General features: G+C 34.0%; 1 protein-coding gene across 5 annotated transcripts in view; it reads right to left on the reverse strand.

The window, feature by feature from the left end:
* Nucleotides 1–230: 230 nt before the first annotated feature.
* Nucleotides 231–27,228, reverse strand: part of LOC126881112 (protein suppressor of sable) — a 106,201-nt gene continuing 79,203 nt past the window's right edge. For all 5 annotated transcript variants that reach the window (XM_050645161.1, XM_050645162.1, XM_050645158.1 and 2 more), the window contains one exon: nucleotides 231–15,410. In XM_050645161.1, the coding sequence (XP_050501118.1) occupies nucleotides 14,422–15,410 (989 nt within the window). In that variant the 3' untranslated portion in view covers nucleotides 231–14,421. The remainder of the gene's footprint in view (nucleotides 15,411–27,228) is intronic.

A 27,228-nucleotide genomic window follows, 5' to 3' on the forward strand; every position in this document is an offset into this window, starting at 1 on the left:
GATTATTCGCTAAGTACACGAGTCGTTTGAGCCCGGCTTTACGCACCTGTTTCGCACCGATTCTGACAATCCGTCCTCCTCCCTCATGATCATCCTCATCGCCGACGATAGTGGAATAAGCAATGTTGCCGATTTTGGCGTTTCCTTCAATGGGCTATATCTAATCTAAATCTAAACGTATTATATAAAATATTGAGATATAAATGTTTTGGGCAAAATTAAACAAAATATCGTATCAAAAAATTTATTTATTTACAGTATATACAATCATTTTGTGATATATATTCAATATACAACCGATTACAAAATATAACAAAAGTATACAAATATGAAAATTAATATTTGTAGTGTATGCCTCAGTAATATCAATGAAGTATATATTTTTCTATCGCGTGTTTATCAAGGCTTAAAAGTCCTTACTACAATCAAATATAGTTTTAAATTAGAATTTTAAAGGATTTACGGGTTGCTGAAAGTAGTTACGAGAAAAACCATAGTTGGAGATCAACTTCACAAAGTTGCAGTGCATGTTAAAAGGTGAGAAAACATCTAGGTGAGAAACAGGTTAAAATACAAGACTGTAAATAAATTATAAAATAGAAGAGAAAATAAGACAGGACAAAAAAAGTCCTAATAAAACTTGTAGAAATTGTTAATAAAAAACTACCGAAAAATAAAGGAGAATAGGTAGACCAGATTCTCCTTTTTGAGTGGGTTAAACGTAGCCCATGGAAAAATATAAAAGAAACCCAAAAAGGTCCATAAGATTTTCAACATTATATTCCTAGGTGTTAACAGTTACTGAAAGTAGCTGTGGCAAGGTAGAATCATGTAAAAATCCGTACTATGAACTTAATACTCAAGGCAAAGAGAAATATCTAAAAAGTAAAAATGGCCAAATTTGGAGAACAGGAAGGCAGAAGCTTGTAAAAATCCATACTACAAACTTAATACCAAAGAAGGCAAAAGAGAGATATTATATAAAAAAACCGAATGGGGAACAGAAAGTAAAAGGGTTTAACCAGATTAGATATATGAAAATCAAGACAAAATACTGTTGCACGAAAAGTATGCAAAAGTGTAGAAGTTACTTCGCTCGCTTATTGAGTGATGAGTTTGCGAGATAACTAATATACACAGGAACCGTAATGGTGAAACAGAAAATGATGGTTCACAGATTTGCTGTATTTTAATTATAAAGATGGGACAAATAGAGTTGTAAAAATATGGGAGAGAGTAATTTATGACGGAAGGATGACTGAAAAGACATACATCCGAAAGTCAAATTAGGCTTATGCAAAGCAGTCAAAAACATGCAATTATACTATACCTACAGTAATATAAGACATTTATGGATCAATTTAGTAGTATTCTTCAAGTCTGCTAGTGAGAGATAATCAAAAAAACCCACTGACTATCTAAATAATCTAAAAATAGACCGAACGTCGATTTGAGTCTTCATGCTGCATTGTGCAAATACGAGAGATATACGATAGTGCTAAAAGAATACCAATTTTTGAAAGGGCAAACACCATTCAGGTTTTAACAGAACACCAACTAGTGTTTTTGAACACCATTTAGGTTTTAACAGAAACTGTTAAAACCTAAATGTAAGAACGAATATCTTGGTTGCTGGTTCAACAATCAACTTGATTAGAAAAAAGAAGTAAGAGCGAGAACAGAGGTAGCCCAAGGGTTTATCAAAATGAAAAGCTTATTTTGTAACAGTAGCATTAATATCAGCCTTACACGTCGCTTTCTGCATTGCTATGGCCAATACTTTTGTATGGAACGGAGCCCTGGACAATCCACATAACACTGATGAATAAGTTAGAAGCCTTTGAACTCTGGCTTTATAGAAGAATATTGAAAATACCTGGGACAACCCACACCACCAACGAAAATGTTCTGAGGAGAATAGATAGAGATAGGGAGCTGCTAAAAATCATCAAAGTCAGAAAAGTTTGATAAAGAAAAGGATAATAGATAAAATAATATAGTAGGTAACTAATAAGATAACTAAAAAATAAACGTTGGAGGGTATTCACTAATCTTGATAATACTCGGAGGGGGATTATTAAAAATGTCAAAATGGGAATCACCCTTATATGAGACATTAGTAAGTTTATGGAAATCAGGAGGACCTCGAAGGTGAATATGAAAACGAATCAAATTGTCTTTTTCCTCTCGCTACACGCTACAGACTCTTGAAAATGTAACATCTAGTGATGAAGCATGATATTGTACTTAAAAGTTGCAAGAATCGAATATTTTGAGCCTATACAGTGATGAGTGCGCCAAAAACCGGCAAAATAACGCAAAAGCTGGAAGACCTAGGGGAGCGTTCAAGTATTACGTAACACAGGTTGGGGGGAGGGGGGGTCAAAAATCTTCAAAAATTGCATTACGCAATAGTTAAACGCCCATTACAGTGCATTACGTAGGGGGTCAAAAATCTTCAAAAATCGCGTTACGTAATACTTGAACGCTCCCTAATACGTTGTGAAAATAAAAAGAAATGAAGCTAATAAAGGTGAGAAATTATCGTTAGAAACCGATAAATTTACACTATATTACATGACAGTTTCTCACCTGTATACGTTAGCTTAAGAGCTAGTTGACTTCAGTCATAATTATACATATATGTACGTATGACGTTTAGTAAAATATTTTAGTTGAGTTATTTTTATTATTAGTTTGATTTATAATTAAAATGGCTACTAATTAATGTTTTTTTACTATCATCTGTCTTAATTTATTCAATCATTTTTTGTCCTAACGTGGGAAATTGTGTGTGTTTTATTGGCACTGGTTTTCACAACCAACTGGCCAGTCAATTTCATAATGATTTTTTAGACTATAACTTATCACTAACTCAGGGGAATAATGTGTAGTGTGTGTATTGAGTAAGTGTCTTGTTACTTTGCAAAGTCGACGTCATTGTCTATTTAGCTTATTGCCTCGACAACTAATGGCCATTGGCATGGTACAGTGGATTTTTGCAATCAGGTTCCTAGTGTAATATGTAGTGTGTGTGTGTGTTGAGTAAGTGTCTTGTTACTTTGCAAAGTCGACGTCATTGTCTTTGCAAAGAGACGCTAATTGTATCCGTACGTCTGCGGTCCCTCAAGGACAGAAACTATCTTCATCTATTAATTTATAATAAACGAAAAATTTCTGACCTTGGTGAGATTCGAACTCACGACCATTCGATCCAAAGGTAGGCGCTCTTACCACTTAGCCACAGAGGGGTTTTTAACATGGGAAATTAAAATTTAATGTTTTCAACGTCATACGTCGTTAAGACTGAAGTCAACTAGCCACGTATAAGAGACGACTTTATGTCGTACTATTTCACAACTTCATATGTTTTCCATCCTTTGCGTTATTTTGCCTGTTCTTGGCACTCATCACTGTGTATTATTAGTAAAGGACATAATAATTATTGTGATCTCACTCTCTCAAAGTTTGAATTAAACAAATTTCAAGACAAAAAATAATATATTTCTGTTAAGATTCTTTACTTTCTTATACATATATAAATATCCTACAATTAAGTATAATAACACAATATCATTGATTTATTTTGCATATAATTGCAGATAGGTTTATAACGTCTTTATAGAAATAATAACTAAAGCCATACTAAAGAGAAAATCCACTAGCTACCGTATTGGTCCTTTTGCATTTTTGCATCGTAAATAATTTTTCGCGCTTACATACACTACAAAATTAGAATTAAAAAAATATAACGAAAATTAGAATTAATATAATTTAATAATCAATTATTTCAATAAGGCAGTAACGTCACTTTTTGATAATAAACTTAATTAACATCATGTGACTCTTCTTAATGTCGATGTTTATAAAATTTTCCGTACTTCCCCAGATCAAGACATAGAAAACGAAGGGAGAACAATAAGACAAAAAACGAAATTGACAATCTGTCGAACTTTGGTAGAGCCTATTATGATTTATAAGGCAGAAGTTTGGCAGATCACGAAAAAATATAGAAAAAGAATAGAAGTAGTAGAAATGCATTATCTAAGGAGAGCGTGTGGTATAATATCCAAAAAAGATCACATCAGGATTGAAGATATTAGAAGGAGGACAAATACTATATGTATACATATTCCAGTGTAGACAGAATTGAAACGAGACAACTAGTGTGGTAGAAGAAATGCGAGAAACAGAGCCTCTGTTTCTGTGTAGGAAACTCGCTTACTTATAGATAGACTTGGAAATGGAAAAGAGTTTAAATATCTGGAGGCGGTAATCACAGACGACAACCACATACAAAAAGAGTTCTCAGCAAGGATATCTGCAGGGAATAGAGCATTATACTCATATATTCCCTACCATCATTATTAAGATATAAGCTGCTAAACAGAAAATCTAAATTAAGATTGTACCGGGTCTCCCAATAAGAATGGCTCTCGGCCATATCTCAGGAACCGTTTATAGTACAGCTTTGAGAAAAAAATATTTATAACAAAAGTTGCCTCGGGAAAAGCCTGGAAATTATTTTCATAATTCTAGGTCCACCGCTAGAGGGCGTAATTGAACATTAAAAAATCAAAATTTTACAAAATTTACCTAATGAAATGGCATTGAAAATCCAATCATCGTATTCTTCATAAAATTCTGCGCATATTTGATTTCACAAGTTTAAGTCTACCTTTGCAAATAAGAGGTGGAGGTGAGTGGGAACCTTCTTATGAAAAAATGGCTGTAAGTCCGGTTCTGCTAAATCGAATTTTGCATACTTAGTCTTGTTGAAAACAGCTCTTCTTCGTCAATGTAAGAGTCTTATTTTCCAAATAGCCTAATCAGTAATATGCCAGCTAGTAGGTGTTATTTAATTATTTTTGGAAATCTAGTTTTCTTTGGAGAATATTAAATACAAGTATGCATTTTTAATCCTGTATTACAAAATTAGACCAAATTAGCAACAGAATATCGAAAACCGCATGCCGATATCTTTTTTATATCTCGAGATATCTTAAAAAACGTGTAAATTTTAAACAACTGTAAATGTCACCGGTAAACGAAGTTAAGGAAAAGTAGTGTGCTATGTAAAAAACAAAGAAACATTTTCCAGATGTAAACGTATATAATTAATTAAACAAACAATAAGACAAACAAGACCAGAAATAAAAGCAACTACTACTTAGTGACGACCAAAGTGTTCAAATTGTTGCCCATCATTTTCGATGCAAGCATTTACTCTTCCAAGAGAAGATTGAACAGCAGTCTCAATTTCTGCTTTCTCAATGCTTTGAATGGCGTTTCGTATTTTCTAGATCATGTTTTCTCGAGTAGTGGGCCTAGCGGCAAAAACAAGATCTTTAATCCGTCCCCATAAATAAAAGACTAAAATAGTTAAATGTGTTGCTATTCAATCTGCTCTTGAAAGAGTAAATGCTTGCATCGAAAGTGATGGGCAAAAATTTGAACATTTAGGCAGTCACTAAGTACTAAGTAAGTAGTTGCTTTTATTTCTTTGTTATATTTTATAGTGTTGTTTGTCTTATTGTTGTTTTAATTAATTATATACGTTTACATCTGGAAAATGTTTATTTGTTTTTTCCATAGCACACTACTTTTCCTTAACCTGGTTTACCGGTGACAGTAACAGTTATGTTTAAAATTTACAGATTTCTTAAGATATCTCGAGATAGAAAAAAGGTATCGACATGCGGTTTTCGGTATTCTGTTGCTAATTTGGTCTAATTTTGTAATACAGAAATAAAAATGCATACTTGTATTTAATATTTTCCGAAGAAAACTAGATTTCTGAAAATAATTAAATAACACCTCCCAGCTTGCATATTACTTATTAGGCTATTTCGAAAATAAGACACTTACATTGACGAAAAAGAGCTGTTTTCAACAAGACCAAGTGTGCAAAATTCGATTTAGCAGAACCGGACTTACAGCCATTTTTTCATAAGAAGGTTCCCACTCACACCCACCTCTTATTTGCAAAGGTAGACTTAAACTTGTGAAATCAAATATGCGCAGAATTTTATTAAGATTACGATAATGGGATTTCCAGTGCCCTTTCATTAGGCAAATTTTGTAAAATTTTGATTTTTTAATTTTTGATATTCAATTACGCCCTCTAGTGGTGGACCTACAATTATGTAAATAATTTCCAGGCTTTTTCTGAGGCAACTTTTGTTATAAATATTTTTTTCTCAAAGCTGTACTATAAACGGTTCCTGAGATATGACCGAGGGCCATTCTTATTGGGACACCCGGTACATGTGAAGTATTCGCCCAGTTGTTACATATGGAAGCGAAACAGGGATTCTACATAAGCGGGAAATAAATAAACTGCTGGTATGTGGAAGGAAGGTTCTCGAAATGATATTTGGCCGTCAAAGAGATGAAGTGACAGGAGAGTGGAGAAGGCGCCGTAATGCTGAATTGCTGACTCTGTATTACTGAAAACATCGTCAGACATATAAAAGCTAAGATAAAATGGGCAGGTCATGTGGTAGATCAGAGGAAGGCACGAGAGTGTTAAAGACAGTATTTTTGAGAGAGCAGACGGTAGAAGATCAGTAGGCCGTTCCAGAAAAATATGGAAGGATGATGTTGAAGCCGATTTATCTAGGATTGGGGTACAACAATGGGAAATGCAAGCGCACGATCGTGGAGGGCTATAGTGGATGCAGCGAAGACTCACCCCGTCTTGTACAGCCTGTCACGAAAAAGAAGAAATTAAGTATTTTCGGCTAAACGATCGAAAGCTCGGTATTCATTCAGTGATGTATCTGCAAAAACATTATTCTGCTAAGTGTTAATCAGTGTGATCTGTTATTCGGATAGACCTGCGATCGCGATTGTTCTATTACCATAATTTAGTAATGCAGATAAAATGACGAAATTTTTTAAAACTTGCACGACGAAACTTCAGCATATTCTGAGTTTGTTTTATTAATTTTGATAGTAGTGAAAATTTATATGATAATACCTTTTTTTTGGAATATGTAGCTACAAACTAAATATTTTTGGAAAGAAACTTCTATAAATTTTATCAAAGGGTATTCTTCGGGTATCCAGTATGCACTGGAAAACCTTCGATAAGCTATCTCTAAAATTATTTTTGGCTTAGAAATCTGCAGGAAAATTAATAACTTCGCATTACAACAAGTTCAAACATTGATAGTATTACTCTTTTGTCTTTTTTGATTGAATCTATCGGAATTCAACCCATTCGCTTCCGATCACGCGCCAGCGCGTGATATGGTTACTTCAGTCAGGTGCCGTTCACGCGCCAGCGAGTGATATGGTTATTTCAATCAGGTGCCGTTTAACAGAATGGCTCCTAGCCGAGTTCCATTCTCTTAGATAGGCAGCGAATGGGTTAAGTCGTTACGTCACTGCCTTATTTGAAATAAACACGGCGTAAACAAAGAAAATACCACGGAAGTCTTTGTTCATGATAAATCACTACCTTACATAACATAAATAAATACTAATAAATAAAGAATTCAACATATTATACAGTATTCGACAATATACAAAACAAGTTTCATTACCTTTCATGCACTCGTTTGGTTTCTTTACAAAGACATTAGCTACAATCAGTGCAGTTCAGTCTTATATTTGATACTTACAGGTCAAATATAAAGTCCCCAAATGAATAACCTTTCCCCAAAAGGCTTAAAAATTTTATTGGCACAATTACAAGAAGCCTATTTATTTTAAGTTATATTGTACCAAGTAATTATTAATCCCCTGCGACGGAAGATCGGTGTATTCGCGATTGAAACGGAATATAGAGGGCAGGTCGAATGCAGGAAAATGGCCGATATAAATGGTATAAACAAACATTCAATTAAGGAATAGAACAATACTGATTTGATTTAAAATATTTTAATGTGCTCATAATGCTGAAATTTACTAAAATTTTTTAAAAAGTGACCAAATTCCATTCAAATCAACAATTTTCTGGTTTGTTTATACCACTTATAGTGGTTCAAATTTATTCCAGCAGAGGTCAGATACTTTGTTTTTCATCGCGAATTCAGTCAGTAACGAATCAGTGATGTTAGTTACTACTCTACTCCATCTAATTTACTTACCGTTGCACGTCATACGCGTCATAGCCCGTGACGGCACATGATACCAACACGAAATATTTAGGCGGTAGGTGTGTTCTTTTTTATAATCACTTTGCCGAGTACACTGGCATTACAGCCACTAGACATATTTTATTATATACGCGCAGAAATAATATTTAAAGATGTCTATTAATGTTAACTTAAATAAATACACAATAATATGTTTCATTTAATTTGTATAAATGGATTATAAAGCGCTTTTATGAAGCACATTTGTTCGGAATACACTGTAACTATAATCGAACGAAGGTGATAACTTGGCATAAATTGGTAACATTTATTTGACAGTTGCGGGGATGACACTTCACATTTGTTTATATTCTTTACTATAAGTATTTGTTTTATTATATTTACTGTTTTTATTATGTACTTTAACGTAAGATTATAACTTAATTCCTGTTTTCTATTTCTAAAGTCTTTATTTATTTACATTGAATAATAATTTGTTTTGCTGTATAATCCACTTCTGCAAAAATTGTGTGACGTATGATTTAAAGTGAATTCAAGAATTTTTTGTAATTGGGCAACAATGTTAACTTAGATCTCTAACGTAGATAATGACGTGCAACGGTAAGTAAATTAGACGAACTGTAAGTGTTTTTTGATATTTGCCACGATTTACTTAACAAATGCCACCAAAAATTGTCATGACTGTGCAATCGATTTTGAAAACGCTTTTGACAAGGTCCGACATAATAAAATGCTAGAAATATTGAAAACAGCTGGATTGGACAATATATGAATAATTACAAATAATATATATGTACTGGCATCAAGTGGCAAGAATAAAAGTTGAATAAGAACTGTCGGATGAAATACATATAAAAAACGGAGTGAAACAAGGCTGTATACTATCGCATTTACTCTTTAACTTGTATTTTGAGGAAATATTAAGGAAGCCTTAATGGAGACAATAAAAGGTATTATTGTGAATCGAGTAACCGTAAAAAATATTAGATATGCCGACGATACCTTAGTGCTGGCTAATTGCGGGGTCCATCAAAGTTTAATGAACAAAATAAAACACATCTGTGATCAGTATGGATTAAAACTCCACGTTAAGAAAACTAAATATATGATAGTTAGCAAACAAAATTATGTATAAATATACAGGATGACGGTATAAAAGTCGAAGATGCCACACTCGACAGAGTAAAGAAACTCGTGTATCTCGGCAATAATATCAATGAGAGCTGGGATCCAACCGCAGAAATTAGAAGCCGAATAAAACAAACTGTAAAAATGGGAAACGAACTTTGCAGCCTTCGTCTTCTTCTTACGCAATCCACTAATGGATGTTCGCTATCACGTTTGACTATTTTTCTCTATCCCTTGCAGTATGTATTAGGTCTCCTATGTTTCATAGTCCTGTCCATTGTTTGACATTACGGAGCCATGACATTTTCTTCCTGCCCACTCCTCTTCTTCCTTCGATCTTTCCTTTAATTAAGATTTGCAGAAATTGGTATCTTTCGTTTCTAATTAGGTGCCCCAGGTATGCCGTTTTTCTCTGTTTAATTGTGCATAGCAGTTGTCGTTCTGTACCAATTCTTCTCAGGATTTCTTCATTTGTTATTCGTGCGGTCCAGGGAACTTTAAGGATTCGTCGATAAATCCACATCTCAAATGCCTCTAGCTTATTCATTGTGTTTATTTTTAAAGTCCATCCTTCCATGCCATATAGGAGCACAGACCATACTTTGCAGCTACGTTGTTAGTATTGAGCTTCGTGTTCGAATGACATATTGCTATATCTTTTCAGCCCTACTGTATGGAGTGGAAGCGTGGACTCTTAAGTGAGGCTAGGCTTAAACGCTTGGAAGCCTTTGAGATGTGGGTATACCGACGACTACTAAAAATGGGCTGGGTCGATAGAGTTAAAAATAAGGAGGACCTCGGACAGCTGAGCCAAACAACACAACTGTTCAATATAATAAAGAGACGCAATAGTATATCATACAGATAACGATATCACGGAAGAGATTAAAGGAAGAATTTAGGCAGCAAACAGATGTATGTATAGCCTCCACAAGAGCCAAATCTAAGAGCCTAACACGAGCATCAAAGATCAGAATATATAAAACAGTGATTAGACAGGTGTTCATGTATAGGTGTAAGCCTGACCAAAGCAATTGAAAGAAAACTTACATGATTTGAGAAAAAAATTATCAGAAGAAAAAACCAATACCGAATGAAGGGTACATGTCCAAAAGGGGGAAAGTCCTAGTATTACATAAATAGATCTAGTGGTGCCATTTTGTAGGCATTTTAACGTAGAACTAGCCATCGGCTTGTACACGTCCTAAAAGCGCTTAGTGCCTTGAAATAATTCTAATTTACGCATACACCGCCAATAGCGGGCAAGTCCTTATCAGGCAGGTCTTAAAAGGGTAAAGTCCATATAACCAGCTGATAGACATTGATCTAATACAAGCAGTTTAGAGTTAGACTCGTTGGTGTAACTAGTGTTTTCATTGGGTGGAATGCATAAAACGTAGTACCTGCTAATGCTTCAAGTGTGTACTACATTTTTGAAAATTTTACTCTACTTACAAAGCATTAAATGCTTTATAAGTGTAGTAAAACACTTACAAAGCATTTGTAAGTGTAGTAAAATCTTCAAATTAGTACATACTTGAAGTATTAGCAGGAACTACGTTTTATGCATTCCACTCAATGTTTTCCAAATGCTTTTAAAGTAAATAACAATGAATACAGAAAACAGTTATAGTGGAAGTGAGACCGAAGTAGTAGCCTAGACAGAATGAATCAAAAAAGAGGAAAAAGCACGGCATAATGAGAGATGTCATGAAAAAATTAGACTGTAGAGTCACGAGTTGAAATCTGTAATAATTGTCGTAAACAATGTTTTCAAAATGTGCCCAAAGAAGCAAGAAAAACTGTACTCAAGAATTTTAAAATAATGACTTCTATTAACGAGCGGAACTCATGCTTATGTGGATCGATTACGGTACGGTGTGGGGGACAAAATAAAAATTACACCATGTTTCATTTTTTGCATTATATTGTCCACAATACACGTAGACTTGATTATGTTAAAGTTACTTTCCCTGTTCGTGGGCATTCCTACATCGAACCGGATAAAAAAATGAGCTTAATAAACTCCAAACAACAAGCTGAGACTTCTTTAGATTGATCAATCCTACTTTTTTAAAAAAATTAGATAAAAAACTACATTTAAAAAAAATATATTGTGACTCGCTCATTTCCTTACGCCCCGCTCAAACCGTCAGATATATACACTGTTGAAATATACACTGTTCTGCATGTACTTGACTAACCTTATCTTAATCTGACGATTTCCAGTTTTTCTAAGGATATATTTTTTTTCGGACCCACCCTAACGAACTCCCCTGTATTAAGATCCAATATATGGTAGGGGTACATTTACAGGGTACAAGGTTTCACTCCATGTGATTTTCTGACGCGCTCGAGTAACTACAAAAATCCCCACTTGGGCTCCCCTACCATTAGCTTTGATACCAAGCCTCGGCTAAAAAATTGAAATGTCTAAGATTTAAAAGGATTCTGTGGTGAAGAAGCAAAACAATTTTTTTAACCTGCCCAAGAATTAGATTTATTTCATATTAATAACTTTTGTCTACTTGTCATTTTAACTTGTTTTTTTTACTTAGCCCCTTTAGGCCAATAATGTTTCGTGGTTCGACCAATTAAGGCTTATGTTCTATTTTGCATAAGATCAATATAAGTTTAATTTCTTGTGTGTGTCTAATTAATTACCCAAGTAACTGATCTAATCAACAAAATTCATGATAACTATCAATAATTGATCAATAACTGGTTTTAAAGTTTAAACTTTGTTTTGTATGAAATAAACATTTGGCGACTTAGCTCTTTATGGACCTGTACCCTTCGAATGAGAACAAATGCTGAGGTCAAACAGATGTATAGGGCGAGCGACGTAGTCCAAGAAATTAAATATCAGCGTCTATTGTTCGTCCGCTATAACTTTTCCCATGCGTGACGATTAATTTTCAAACAAATTAAGTCAAAACATAAAGTGAAACGTACGCCGATGTGTGTAGTATATAGTATACAGTATACAAAATGTATATACACATCGACGTTCGTTTCACTTTATGTTTTGACTTAATTTGTTTGAAAATGAATCGTGACGCATGGGAAAAGTAATAGCGGACGAACAATAGGATATGATGCCCATAGACTCCCTAATAACCGCCTTGTCAAACTGATCTGGGAGGAAGCCCATACAGGAAGAACGCCCACGAATGCGATGGGAAGATCAATCGGGCTGCCGTTCGAGATAGAAGCTAGTTGTGCAGTCAGCCAACACCCACCCTGGGTTGTAGTGCTACCAGAAGAAAAAGAAGCAATAGTATGTCATAGCATTTTTCTTGCATCATCGTCTTGGAGATAAATCGTCCTATTAGAGGTAAAACTCACTAAGTGCACTTTTTTGAGATTTTGACATTTTCATCAATTTGAACTCAATACGGTACTGCCCAGCTCTGGAGAAGTCACCCTTCTAATTGCTGAGATAATTTATGGTACAATTCACTAAGTGCATTATTGTGAATTTTGGTTTCAGGGCAAAAATCATTAAAACGTATTATTGCACTTAGTGAATTATTCCTTCCAATATGGAGTGCAATATTGTGAATTTCGGTTTCAGGGTAAAACTCATTAAAACTTATTATTGCATTTAGTGAAATTTTCCTTACAATCTGGAATGCCGAATCGGTACTTCGTGATCTTTCAAACAATACATTAGATATCATAATCTATTTGCGATTAAGCAGTCGACTTGTGTATTACATTGTACTGTTGAAACTGTACAAACTATACATTATATTTGTGTGCATTATCTGTTCGGCAATTGATTAAAGCAATATGAGATTAAATTTCTTTGTAACCGTGATAGCTTACATAAAAGGTAACATAATCTATTTTGCAATTAAGCAGGCGACTTTTGTGGCTGTCATAAATGCCGAAATAATTGCATTTATCTTCGAAGAACGAAACTTATTGTTCATTTTTTAAATAATAGATTGTTATTTTTGATAGTTCGTTTATTGTAAGTCAGCGAAATTTTATGGAGACAAATTCATTAACTTCTCAATATCCAATAATTGTGTTCAAGGAAAAACTCATCAAGTACAAAGTGTAGTTAGTGAGTTTTACCTCTAATAGGATATCAATATCCAATAATTGTGGTCATGGAAAAACTCATTAAGTACAAAAATTGATCTAATATTGATTGTATCATAGTTCCTGTGACGAAATATGGCTTAAAATATCTGTTTTTATTTATTCTTTAAAGTTGAATTAAAATAATTTCAATATTCAAGTCAGGTGAATTTAAAAAACAATTTGTACCTTTAAATCGATTTTTCTCCACTTTCTGAAAAGTGTAGTTAGTGAGTTTTACCTCTAATAGGACGAAATTCTAATTTTGTATACCGAATTTTCAGGAAAACTTATTTTTACAACTGTTCTTCGCGAATTTTCATTTCTCACTGTTTCAATTTTTTTATTCACTGTACAAGCAACTTTTGATTTAAATTCAACTACGAACAATTTTACTGGGATCTATTTTTGTAGTAGATGATACTTTCCAAGATACACAGGATAAAATTTTAAAAAAGGTATGTAACGTCTATCTTTTACATCTTTTTCACAGACATTTTTTTTACAAAAATATAAGTTCCGACTCAACTAACTTTTAACATGTGTTTTGCGCTCTTCTACACACACCTTATGTCAAAACAAAAAAATAAAGCCACAATAAGCACATTCTCAGACGATAAAATGGTACTTTATCGCTAGTGGTACTAAGGCTTTAAAAACCATGATTCTGTTTAATACTCCACAGATGAGTACTAAGCCTTTAAAAAACATAATTCAGCTTAAAGTTACACAGTGGATTCAATTTTATGTTGTGTGATTTACAGACCTTTATTCCTCCATCGATTATTCCAAAAAATTTGTAAAAAAAATCGCTTTAATTATCATCTTTTAAGAAGTGATTAATAACCTTTCCCCACCTATAAAAATCTGATAAAGAATCAAAACTTGGTACAAAATAACTGATCACAACATAGTATATTTACATAAGTAATTAAATTAAATAATTTTACTGGGTCTCTTTTCGTTTGAAGTAAAAAAAAGTACTCAACTTTGAACAGTCGAATGATTTCGTACAAAAATACTAAATTACCTATAACAATGTTTTTATATACAAGGAAGAAGTTATATATTTAAAAACTAAATTAATAATGCACCCCTATGGAGGCGAATGAGTTCTATTTGACCTATGATTCCTATTGTTTCTAAAGTTTCTATTGCCATTGTGCCTACTGTGGTAGCTATTTCTACCTCGACTTCGCCTGTCCCTGTTAAAGCCTCCTCTCATTTCTCTATTACCACCACGGAAACCTCCCTGGTTCTCGGGTGGATAATAGTCATCGTTGTAGTTAAAGTTTTGTGGTTCCTGTTGTTGGGGGAAACCGCCGAAGGGCATTGGTGCATTTCCTAATAATCCTCCGTTCCTCGGATCGAAGTTGATCGGAAATTCTGGATGCATGTTTGGTATGCCAGGGGCAGCTCCTAATAATCCTGGCTGGTTCATGTTTGGCCCCATGGGAGGCATCATTGCAGGATTTTGGTTCATCATGGGATTCATTTTCGAACTAGCGTTGTTAAGAATAGATAGTGCTGCACTCAAACTATGAGTTGGATGTGTGTTGGATCCAGGAATAGCGTCTAAGTTAGATAGAAGACTGTTCAGCACTGGGTCGTGCATATTGGATGAATCGTTGCGCAGACTTAGTTCTTGGTTCAACAGCAACTTCTGTTGACTGGTTAAACTCTGATAAAAGGGAGAACTTCTGATCATTGTTATTTGTTGGTTAAAATTCATCGAAGTTGCTACTACTGATTCAGATCTAGATTCCTCCGTTTTCCTTAAGCGAGGATCAACTCGCACGGTAGAAGAACTTGCTTTCGGGCTGGCCTTCGGACTTAAAGGAGTGTCCCGTTCCTCGATGCTGAGGCGGAAGATTTTTCTTAATCTAGGATCTCCAGTTTTTTCAGCATCGCTTATACTGAGTTTTAGACCAGTATAATCAGGCCTTGGTATTTCTGCTATTGCCAGTTTCCACGTTAAAGGGGGGTGCGAGTTAAAGCTGGCATCGATCTCTGAAGCTGGGGTGTAGTTTTGAATACCTTTGAATGGTAGTTGAAGACTTCTAAGATCGACATCAGATCTTAAACCTGAAATAAAAAATACTAATAATGTTATTTGTCTAACTACAGAATCTAATATGGCAGATGATTGCAAAAAATATATAACTGGTGTTAAAATATGCCCATCTAAGTAAAGTTATTTGTGTTCCGAGGCATAATCCTGTTTCTATGAGCTGTGTGACCTATGCATCAGAAACAAGACCCGACACAGCAACAATACAAAGACTATACTATAGGACAGGAATCGAAGCTTTTCACCTCGCAATTTTTACAGAATGGATCGATTTGCTTAAAAATTTGAGAATAGATAGTGGATAGTCCAAGGATCAAAATCTATATGATTCCGAAAGGTGCTTTTACCATGGGGGTGGTTGCCACCCCATCTCGGGGGTGGAAATTTTTTATTATATTTTGACCGCAAAAGTTGATAAAAACATTCATTCTAAGTAAAAAATATTGTATACATTTTTTTGATAAAATTAATAGTTTTCTATTTATTCGCTATCAAAAGTGTTAGTTTTGTATAGAAAAATCAATGTTTTTCGATATACTTATTTACGATTCACTCAATTTTTGCCGTAGAGAAAATTTTTTCAAACCAAGCTCTTGGGAATTAAATAATTTACAATTTTATAAAAATATTGAATGAGTTGCATATGTGAGTCCATATTAGAAGTAGTGATGAAACACAGACTTACTCACAATCATTTAATAATACTTTGACGACCAGTTTCGATCTCTACACTATTCAGATCATCTTCAGGTCGGCGTTACAAGTAGTTAAATGCTACAATTAAAGAAAGCCAGAGTTAGAACATTGTCTGGTTGTACAAATGTTAATAGAAAGCCAAAATTTGAAAATAGGTATGCAACTGTTGACATTTCAGAACAACAAACTGATACATACATATGCACACATATGAGAAACAGATACTCATAAGCATGTATACGCACATGGATGCATGCGGTTTATGACTATTTGTTGAACGAGTAAAATTTAAAAATAATTAAAAACTACTAAAAATATTATTATAATTGTAATCAAAAATTAAAAATGCGTTCAAAATTCAAAAATTAATAATTAATAAATATTAATAATTAATAATTAATTAATTAATAAATTAATAAATTATTAATTTATTTATTATTTATTAATAATATAATTTATTATTAATTTTTCAATTTTGAACGCATTTTTAATAGTTTTTAATTATTTTTAAATTTTACTCGTTCAACAAATAGTCATAAACCGCATGCATCCATGTGCGTATACATGCTTATGAGTATCTGTTTCTCATATGTGTGCATATGTATGTATCAGTTTGATGTTCTGAAATGTCAACAGTTGCATACCTATTTTCAAATTTTGGCTTTCTATAACATTTGTACAACCAGACAATGTTCTAACTCTGGCTTTCTTTAATTGTAGCATTTAACTACTTGTAACGCCGACCTGAAGATGATCTGAATAGTGTAGAGATCGAAACCGGTCGTCAAAGTATTATTAAATGATTGTGAGTAAGTCTGTGTTTCATTACTACTTTAAAATTTTATATTGAAACATTTTTTCGTATCTCTGATGCTTATCTTTCTATTTTGAAGAAAATGGCATTTTTTACCAAACTACAAAAATTCGTTATTCGCATTTAACTCCAGTTTTTTAAAAACTAATCATTCTAAGCCAGTCAAACTTCTAGAATCTAATAATAATACATAAATAAATAAGAGTGAATAAGGCCGATGACTAAAAACACCGCTAACTTACATTATTATGCTTCCAATTGGATTTCTCCTTTTTTTTTTTCAAAAAATATATTGATTTTTTAAACGTAACTTTTTTATTTTTTATCGTAGAATGTTTGTTGAAAAAAATTTGGTAAGTTTTTACAAGATCTATATGCCTATTAATATTAAATGTTTTTAAAATCATCAGTCGCAAAAAGAGGTGACTTTGAAAGGGTTAGTAAAGGTGGTTTTTGCATGATATTAAAAGTTTTAATTGTCAATAGCTCACAAAATTTTTGCCGTAGAAAAAAATTTTGCAAACCAAGTTCTTGGGAATTAAATAGGCTACAATTTCATATTAAACAGTTTTTCGTATCTCTGATGCTAATCTTGCAATTCTGGAGAAAAAGCCATTTTTTCCAAACTACAAGAATTCGTTATTCGTTTTAACTCCATTTTTTTAAACTAATCATTCTTAGCTGGTCAAACTTCTAGAATCTATTAATAATACATAAATAAAAAAGACCAAATAAGGTCAATGACTAATTTTAATTAGGGTGGTGATTAGGGTGTTGCTTGCGATCACTTTTTCGCTGAAAAAAAATGGGACTGACATTCTTTTCATTATAAGTCACTTAATTTTTGAGCTAAAGACTTTTTTATTTCTTTTTTTTTAAGTACTTTAAATTAGTTTGAACAAGTTGTCCTCGAAAAATGCATAGTTTTCCCGTCTTTTGACTTTGAAACTACAATATTTAGCATTTGACGAAGAAGAGCCAACATATAATAAAGTATTACTATTGGTCTTAAATAAAATAAAAAAAAACGATTTTGTTTATTTTTTCAAAAGGTACATTTTTATGAAGTAAAGTTGTTTTGATAAAACAAAAACTTTTGGAGTTATTAGCAAAAAACTTATTAAAAACATTGATCTTTTCGATATAAAACCAACACTTTTGATAAGGGATATATCGAAAACTATCAATTTGATCAAAAAAAATGTATAGAACGTTCTTTGCTTAGAATAAACGTTTTTACCAACTTTTGCGATTAAAATTTTAACTATTTATAATGGGAAATAAGCCACAATATTATTAAAAAATGATTTTTATTAACGTTTCGACGCCAAAATCGGGTGCCGTTGTCAAAATACAAAATACTTTTTTTTGTATTTTGACAACGGCACCCGGTTTGGGCGTCGAAACGTTAATAAAAAATCATTTTTTAATAATATTGTGGCTTATTTCCCATTATAAATAGTTAAAATTGTAAAAATGCCACAAGAAAATAGCTTCAGAACAACATTTGCGATTAAAATATAATAAAAAATTTCCACCCCCGAAATGAGGTGGCAACCACCTCCATGGTAAAAGCGCCTTTCGGCATGATATAGATTTTGATCCTTGGACTATCCACTACTTATTCCCAAATTTTCAAGCAAATTGATCCCTTCTGTAATTGCGAGGTTTTGTCCTATTTTAAGCTTCATTACTTGGACTACTACTGGAAACGACAGAGAGGAGAGTACTGGGAAGAATTACAGGAAATACACTGAGAGATCGAAAGAGCAGTAAAGACATTAGTAAAATGTAACGCACTGTGTATAAACGAATGGACACTAACTAGAAAAACAAATGGAAGAATTACATAAGTAGAATATGGATCACTCGTGTGGTCAAATAGCAAGAGGTAAATCACCAATCAGCATAATTAACGACGACCGCGCGAAAGATGGAGTGACAACCTTCTATAGAGGTATCAAACCGCCAATGAATAAGCAGAATTGCTTAGAAAGAGGAAGAAGAAGCAAAAAGTCACTTGGCTATACTTATTTTTTATGTTTAATGTAATAGATATAGTAGTACCAGCTGTTTAAGAGACTCATTCATATTCAGCTAAGCTGGATGCTATTGTTGAAGGTGTAGAATTTCATAAACAAGGGCTCTACCAGTTTTATGAAATGATCCATTGTTTATGAAATTTCACACCTCCAACAATAGCAACACGCTCACCCCGCTGAGCCGAATAGAGTCTCTTAGTACACGAACACAGTGGAAGCAAGTTTCCGCTTACGGTCAATTCGTGCGGACTCGCTTTTATACGTTTTCAAAATGAATGCACGTTTTTAAATGTACACGTACATAGTTAAAGCAGATTGGCCTGCTTCCATTATGTTTATACTCTATGCCGGATTTATAGTCAGCTATTGCCACTGCTGCTGCCGTTGACGGAAATATTGCCCGAAATATGATATCGACGCAAGTGAGGTGTTCACATCAGTTCCTCGCCAATGTCCTCACAACTCATTACCGAACGACTCACAAGAAAGGAATGTGACAACAGCATCGTCTTGCTCCCTTAAGCCTGGGTTTCCTCGAAAGCGGCACCGACAAACAGCGACCGTAGCACTGCGATGAATTACGTCAGATTACGGTGAAAAATTCAAGGTTCTTCACTGGGGCAATGGAATGTGCAAGCTCAGCAAGCGGTGGCTTCTAACGCATCCTTGGAAACCAATGCTATTATTTTGCATGGCACAGTTTTTTATGACGTCATTCATCGCAGTGTTACGCTCGCAGTTTGTCGGTGCCGCTTTCGAGGAAACCAGCGCTTTACTCACTTGCCGCTTTGCCGGCGGCAAGTGAGAGAGAGAGAGAGAGAGAGAGAGAGTAGCTGAATGTAAATATCCACTCGTATTCGCGCTGCCTCTCCTTTGACTTCCGCCACAAAAACCGACTCTTTGGGTATATGTACAGGGTGAGGCAAATAAAGGGCATATTAGAAATATCTCGAGAACTAAAGGCAACAGAATCATGAAAATTGGAATAAAGGGGTTTTGAAGGATGATCTATTAAATGAAAATATTTTCATCTCTTTGCAACTTCCGGTTATACCGGAAGTTGCTTATAACTTCGTTTTTTTAAATGGGACACCCTGTATATTTTTACATTTTTTGATTCTCTTTGATGTCTTTTTTCTTAAAATATGAGGTTTTGTAATATTATACAGGGTATTTTAAAAGATAATTACGTTTTTTTATTAATTTCGTAGCAAAATTAACACCCTGTAGAATTGTAGTAGTTTGACATCTAAAACTCTACTTACGTTCAAATGATTTTTAATATACTCTACTATTGTTAAGAATCATTAGTATAGCTAAATTTTTAATTTTAGTATACAGGGTTGGTCGAAACTCGGAATGAGTATTTTCTGAGTTTTCTTAAATGGAACACCCTGTATTTTAGTATTGTAATGAAATGATATTTTGTGTTACTTTTTTATTTCTTAAGCATTCCCTATACCTAACTGCTTTAATTTGTGCTTAATTGTTAATCGCACCAACAATCTTAACTAAGTAGGTATTTCGATAGCTAAACCATTATTGGTAATTTTAAGGACCAGTCTGGATTAATATGTATTTATTTCTGAAAAATTATTTGGGATTGAGTATTTTCACGGCCAACCTAATAAAATTTTACGTATTTTTTGTTGCAATTAATGTTTAGCTTGAATCACCAATAACTCACAAATTAAAGCAGTTATGTATAGGAAATGCTTAAGAAATAAAAAAGTACTATAAAATATAATTTCACTACAATACAAAAATACAGGGTGTTCCATTTAAGAAAACTCAGAAAATACTCATTCCGAGTTTCGACCAACCCTGTATACTAAAATTAAAAATTTAGCTATACTAATGATTCTTAACAATAGTAGAGTATATTAAAAATCATTTGAACGTAAGTAGAGTTTTAGATGTCAAACTACTACAATTCTACAGGGTGTGAGTGTTGCTACGAAATTAATAAAAAAAAAACGTAATTATCTTTTAAAATACCCTGTATAATATTACAAAACCTTATATTTTAAGAAAGAAGACATCGAAGAGAATCCAAAAATGTAAAAATATACAGGGTGTCCCATTTAAAAAAACGAAATTATAAGCAACTTCCGGTATAACCGGAAGTTGTAAAGAGATGAAAATATTTTCATTTAATAGATCATCCTTCAAAACCCCTTTATTCCAATCTTCATGATTCTGTTGCCTTTAGTTCTTGAGATATTTCTAATAGGCCAGTTATCTGCCTCACCCTATATATGTATGCTTTGCTTTGGAACGCTTTGGGTATGTAGGTGCAATGGCAGTAGCATGACGAGCAGCAGCGCGAGTCAGCTATTTACACATTCACGCTGCCCACTTCCCTGTCCAAGAGGAATGGGTATAAATGCGGTATTAGATACCTGGTATGTGTATACTTAACATGCCGAAGAAAACTTCAGATATTTTACTTAATATTACAGTAAAAGCTCCAAGATTTCTATATTCGCGGATCAAATTTTATGATATACCTAAATAAAAAGCATTTGGTACCATCTGTCAATGAGTCGGCAAATCGACTAATAAAAAAAAATAAAAGTGACCTTATTACAACTACACCAGATTAAGTTTCCAAAATCTATCGGCAGTTCCTTTGAGGTAACCCGCTCTCACCGTCGTCAGTGTTTTTGAGACTGTAAACAATAAGAATGTTTAAGTTAAATAAACTATTAGATACTCATAGTCGGAGAGATAGAAGCGGATTTTGTACGTGATAAGTAATATGGAAAAACTATACGGGGATATGTTGAATTAGTTGTGTGCATGACTTTCACCAACGGCCGGAAACCAGAGTAGGGGCCGAGGGTAGTTATAAGGGGTCAAAGTCGCGGTTTTATTATTTTTTTTTGTGACGCTTATGATCGAGATAGTGCACCAAAATTTGGGAAAAAGTAGGTCATGACGTAACTAAGTAAAATCTCTAGGGGCGAAACGCTGCTTGGCCGACAAAGGGCTGGGGGTAGGGGTGAATATAAAAAATATAAAGGGTTTTTTGCAACGTTCGTGATTAAGATAGTGGACCAAAATTTGGGAATTAGTAGATCATGACATTACTAAGTAAAATCCCCAGAGCTGGAAACCAGAGTGGGAGACGAGGGTAGTTATAAGGGTCAAAGTCGTCGTTTTTATTATTTTTTTTTTGTGAAGCTCATGATCGAGATAGTGCACCAAAGTTTGGGAATAAGTAGGTCATGACGCAACTAAGTAAAATCTCCAGGGGTGGCACGCTACGTGGCCGACAAAGGGGTGGGGCAGGGGTGAATACAAAAAATATAAGAGGTTTTTTGCGACGTTCGTGATTGAGAGAGTGCACCAAAATTTGGGAATAAGTAGACCATGACATAACTAAGTAAAATCCTCAGAGCCGGAAACCCGAGGTGGGGACGAGGGTAGTTATAAGGGGTCAAAGTCGCCGTTTTTATTATTTTTTTTGTTACGCTCATGATCGAGATAGTGCACCAAAATTTGGGAATAAGTGGGTCATGAGGTAAATAATTATAATCTCCAGGGTGGAACGCTGCTTGGCCGATAAAGGGGTGGGGGTAGGTGTGAATATAAAAAATATAAGTGGTTTTTTGCGACGTGCTAGACTGAGACTGTGCACCAAAATTTGGAAATAAGTAGATCATGACTTAGCTAAGTAAAATCACCAGAGCGGGAAACCAGAGTTGGGGATGAGGGTAGTTTTAAGGGGTCAAAGTCGCAGTGTGTATTATTTTTTTTGTGGTCCGGCACAATATTTGTCCCCCACGCAGCGTTCCACCCCTGGAGATTTTACTTAGTAATGCCATGACCTACTTACTCCCAAATTTTGGTGCACTATCTCGATCACGAACGGCAAAAAAACCCCCATATATTTCTATAATCACCCCTGCCTACCACACCTTTGTACCCCTAGCAGAGTTCCGCCCCTGGAGATTTTACTTAGTTACGTCATGACCTACTTACTCCCAAATTTTGGTGCACTATCTCCATCATGAGCGCCACAAAAAAAAATAATAAAAAGCAGAACTTTGACCCCCTTATAACTACTTTCCTCCCCCACTCTGGTTTCCGGCTCTAAGGATTTTACTTATTTATGTCATGGTCTACTTATTTCCGAATTTTGGTGCACTATCTCGATCACGAACGGCAAAAAAAACCCCCATATATTTTTATAATCACCCCTGCCTACCACACCTTTGTACCCCTAGCAGAGTTCCGCCCCTGGGGATTTTACTTAGTTACGTCATGACCTACTTACTCCCAAATTTTGGTGCACTATCTCCATCATGAGCGCCACAAAAAAAAATAATAAAAAGCAGAACTTTGACCCCTTATAACTACTTTCCTCCCCCACTCTGGTTTCCGGCTCTGGGGATTTTACTTATTTATATCATGGTCTACTTATACCCAAATTTTGGTGCACTGTCTTAATAACGAACGTCGCAAAAAACCCCTTATATTTTTTATATTCACCCCTACCCCCACCCCTTTGACGGCCACACAGCGTTGCGCCCCTAGAGATTTTACTTAGGTACGTCATGACCTACTTATTCCCAAATTTTGGTGCACTTTCTCGATCATGAGCGTCATAAAAAAAATAATAAAAACCGTGATTTTGACCCCTTATAACTACCCTCGGCCCCCACTCTGGTTTCCGGCCGTTGGTGAAAGTCATGTACACAACTAATTCAACATATCCCCGTATAGTTTTGACATATTACTTATCACGCACAAAATCCGCTCCCAGCTCTTAGATTATCAAAACATAGAGTATTTGAAATCATGCTGGAATAACTGTGGCCTGTTCTGAGTGCGGGAAATGCGGAAGAGTCAGTGTTGAAACTTTAACTGCAAACATTGCCGAAATTGCGGGTGGGATAGGACGAGATGGGTTCGAACAGTTACAATCAAGTGACTTGCAGGAGTTGCTTGAACCAGATTTGAAGTAAATGTTAAATTCACAACCCCTTTAACAAGAGGCTTCAACAAGCACTGAAAACGTAACATTTAATTTAAAAAATCTTAGTAAAGCTTTGTGCTGTCTATATGAAAATTGATACATTTATGGAACGAAGTCTTATTTTTAAGCGGCAAATTGCTAAAGCCACTGCTAAATATCATTCTGAATTAAAGCAATTTTTAAGAACTCCTAAGCAAGAGTTTACTAAATTCTTTAAACCATTGCCTAAATTTGAAGATAATTTGTAATTAATCAATCTGTATGGCCAAACTTCAATTAAACTGATTTTTTTAGGTATTTGCTTTTTTATTTCGTCACCTAAGAACGTATCCCCTATAAATCCATATAAATTACCATTCCATATTCACGGTTTCCGTATTCGCGGTATATTTACGGAACGTATAAAGAGCGAATAAAGAGCTTCTACTGTATATCGAATAGATTATAAAAAATGTAAATACAATACGTGACAATTTTTTATCACATATTTCTAGGAAAGTTAATAGCGCATTAGTCAGCGCATTCCATAACAGGGATTTATAATGAATCACAATTTAAACGGGAATTAAAGTTATCGACAATACATATACTAATAATTTATAAATACGCTAAAAATCATTAATATAAAATGAAATAATTAACAAACAATAATACATACAGCAACATATTGAAGTAAAAAAAGGAAAATATTTTTTTCACATCAATCGATCAATCTCGATTATGTCAGAAAAATATATAAAATAACTATAGGTCGACATGAAGCAGTGAATAAATAAATATGCACAGATAGTCAAACGGCTGTTGGGGGTTCTCAGGAACCCTAAGGTAGACGCTAGAGACTCCTAGATAAATGTGGTAGTGCCAGGAAATCGATATATTGGCAGAGTTACACTGGTATGGGTACCGGGACCAGGTCATCGGGGAATACACGGCAATAAAAGAATCGATGCACTTAGAAGATGATCAGCTACAAAATATTTCGGTCCAGAGCCGGTTGTAAGATTGCTAGCTGACCGTAAAAGCATCATGCGCGACCGGAGAAAAGCCTGGGTATCCGAACACAACATAACTCTAACTGGGATAGTGTACCCAGTGAAGCACATGGCGAAATATATATTTGACGAGCATGCTCAAATAGAGCTGAAATACTGCGGAAAACAAGCAGGTTTCCTTACTGGAAATGCGTCAATCAAGGACACGATGCAGGTGTTTCGTAGATACTTAAGGTACAGGTTCTATAGCAGGAACAGTCAACCATATTTTGCATGAATACAAGGCACTCGATCGCAGGCGACAAGAAACTCATATTGAACAAAGACCACAATTCATAAGAAAAGCGAATCTAAATTGTTATAGCATTTTATAACATCAGTACATATTTAAAAAGGGAGACAGAAAACGATTGAGGAATAACTGTAATATCATCAATGAGAATGAATACTAAACGGAAAAATGCTGAAAAATATATAACAAGTGACAAAAGGCAAAATCGGGGAAGACTAAACAAAAAAATTCATGGTAGGTAGATCAAGCATGCATACTAGAATAACAGCTAGAATAGAAACACAGTACTTCGAAAAGCAATATCTATATCATAAATATTTTATTTTTACTTGTAGGTATCCATTAAACATTTTGGTGTTGTTCTGAAGCTATTTTCTTGTGGCATTTTTGTACTAACGCTAATATGATTGACATAACAAAAAATATTAAGTATTAAAACCGTTTACACAAGCCCTGACAATCTGACCTGACACTACAAAATTCCATGACCATTTTTGTAGGGGTTGGCTCTTCACACGTCCTGACAAAAGTATCTGACAAAACGTAAAATTATTATTTTACTTACATGTGTAAATAAATGGGAGTACAAAAAGAACAGCGTTTTAAAATAAACAGATGTAAGTAGTGAGTTCTCATTATCATTTGTGTATAAATAAATAGATCATTAACGAATACGGAAAGAACGAAATAAACAACGTATTACGAATTTATGGTAAATGGTATATTATGTAAAATTATCAGTAGTAATTGCACAAGAGCTCTAAAATTATCGAATTTTTCCCGAGTGACACTTTGACAGTTTTAATTTCACGACCCGAAGGGGAGTGAAATTATGTCAAAATGTCACGAAGGCAAAAATCCGATAATAATTTTAGAGATCGAGTGCAATTTGTTGCGATTATTTCATGAATAAAACTGTTCAAAACCAAAATGTTATTTTAATTTATTTATGTAAGTACAAATTAGTACAATTAAACACACAGTCGTTATAAATATTTGACGGTTGAAAGTCATCACTTTTATAATTTTTAAAACATTAATTGTCATTAATGTCACTGAATCTATTTTATCGTAGCAACGAAGGGCATCTGACGTAATATACTTGACGACGGGATATTATCAAAAATTATCAGTTTAATTTTTATTTATGTAGCTTTCTATTGGTCAGAATCTCCTATGATAGACCAGGGCGCATCTGTAAAAATATTAGTACATTTGGACGTTGAGAGGTGACTCAAATTTTTTTGCAGAAATTGCTTGAAAATAAATCAAATAATAATATTTGAGTTATCCTCCCTCTCAAAAAGGTCCGGAACATTGTTTAAATAATCAAAATGTCAAAAAATGAAGGAAAAATTCGATTTTTTTCTTCGTTTTTTGATTATAACTTTAAAAGTATTTATTTCCGAGAAAAGTTGTACTAACATAAAAGTTGCGTAAATTTCCTATAATATAGAATTAGCTAAAAATTTAAAAAATAGTCACCCTTGTTGCAAAATAGCAATAATTGCGAAAAAACCATACAAAAACAAGTATTCGCATTTTACGTTTTTCAACCATTTATCCTACACTTAGGACCTTCATATTTCACCCAGAAAAACTATATGACACAGTAAAACAACAATGTAAATTTCATTAAGATCGGTTTAATAGATTTTGCAAAATAAATTTTGCAATCCAGCTTTCGCAAAAAAAATTCATTTTTTCAAAATGTTACAGGACTGAAAATAAAGCAGATAGCAAGTTGAAATTTTTTTTGCGTATAGAAGTGTACTGTACCTTTCATTTGCAATTTGGCAAAATTAAAATCGATAAACACCACGGCGTCAGGATTTTTTTTTAAATAAACATTAATTGTTGGTGCTACGCGCCGGACAGCGGATAGTTTGCTCGGATTGGGTATTCCAATGGCCTTTGATAATGATTGATACATTTTAATTTTTATTACATTTCGATATAAATAAATAAATTTGTTTATTGCAAAATAAAAACACATACTATATCCTTTGAAA

This window comes from Diabrotica virgifera, chromosome 3 (assembly GCF_917563875.1).
Source record: "Diabrotica virgifera virgifera chromosome 3, PGI_DIABVI_V3a".
In the NCBI taxonomy this organism is placed as follows: Eukaryota; Metazoa; Arthropoda; class Insecta; order Coleoptera; family Chrysomelidae; genus Diabrotica; species Diabrotica virgifera.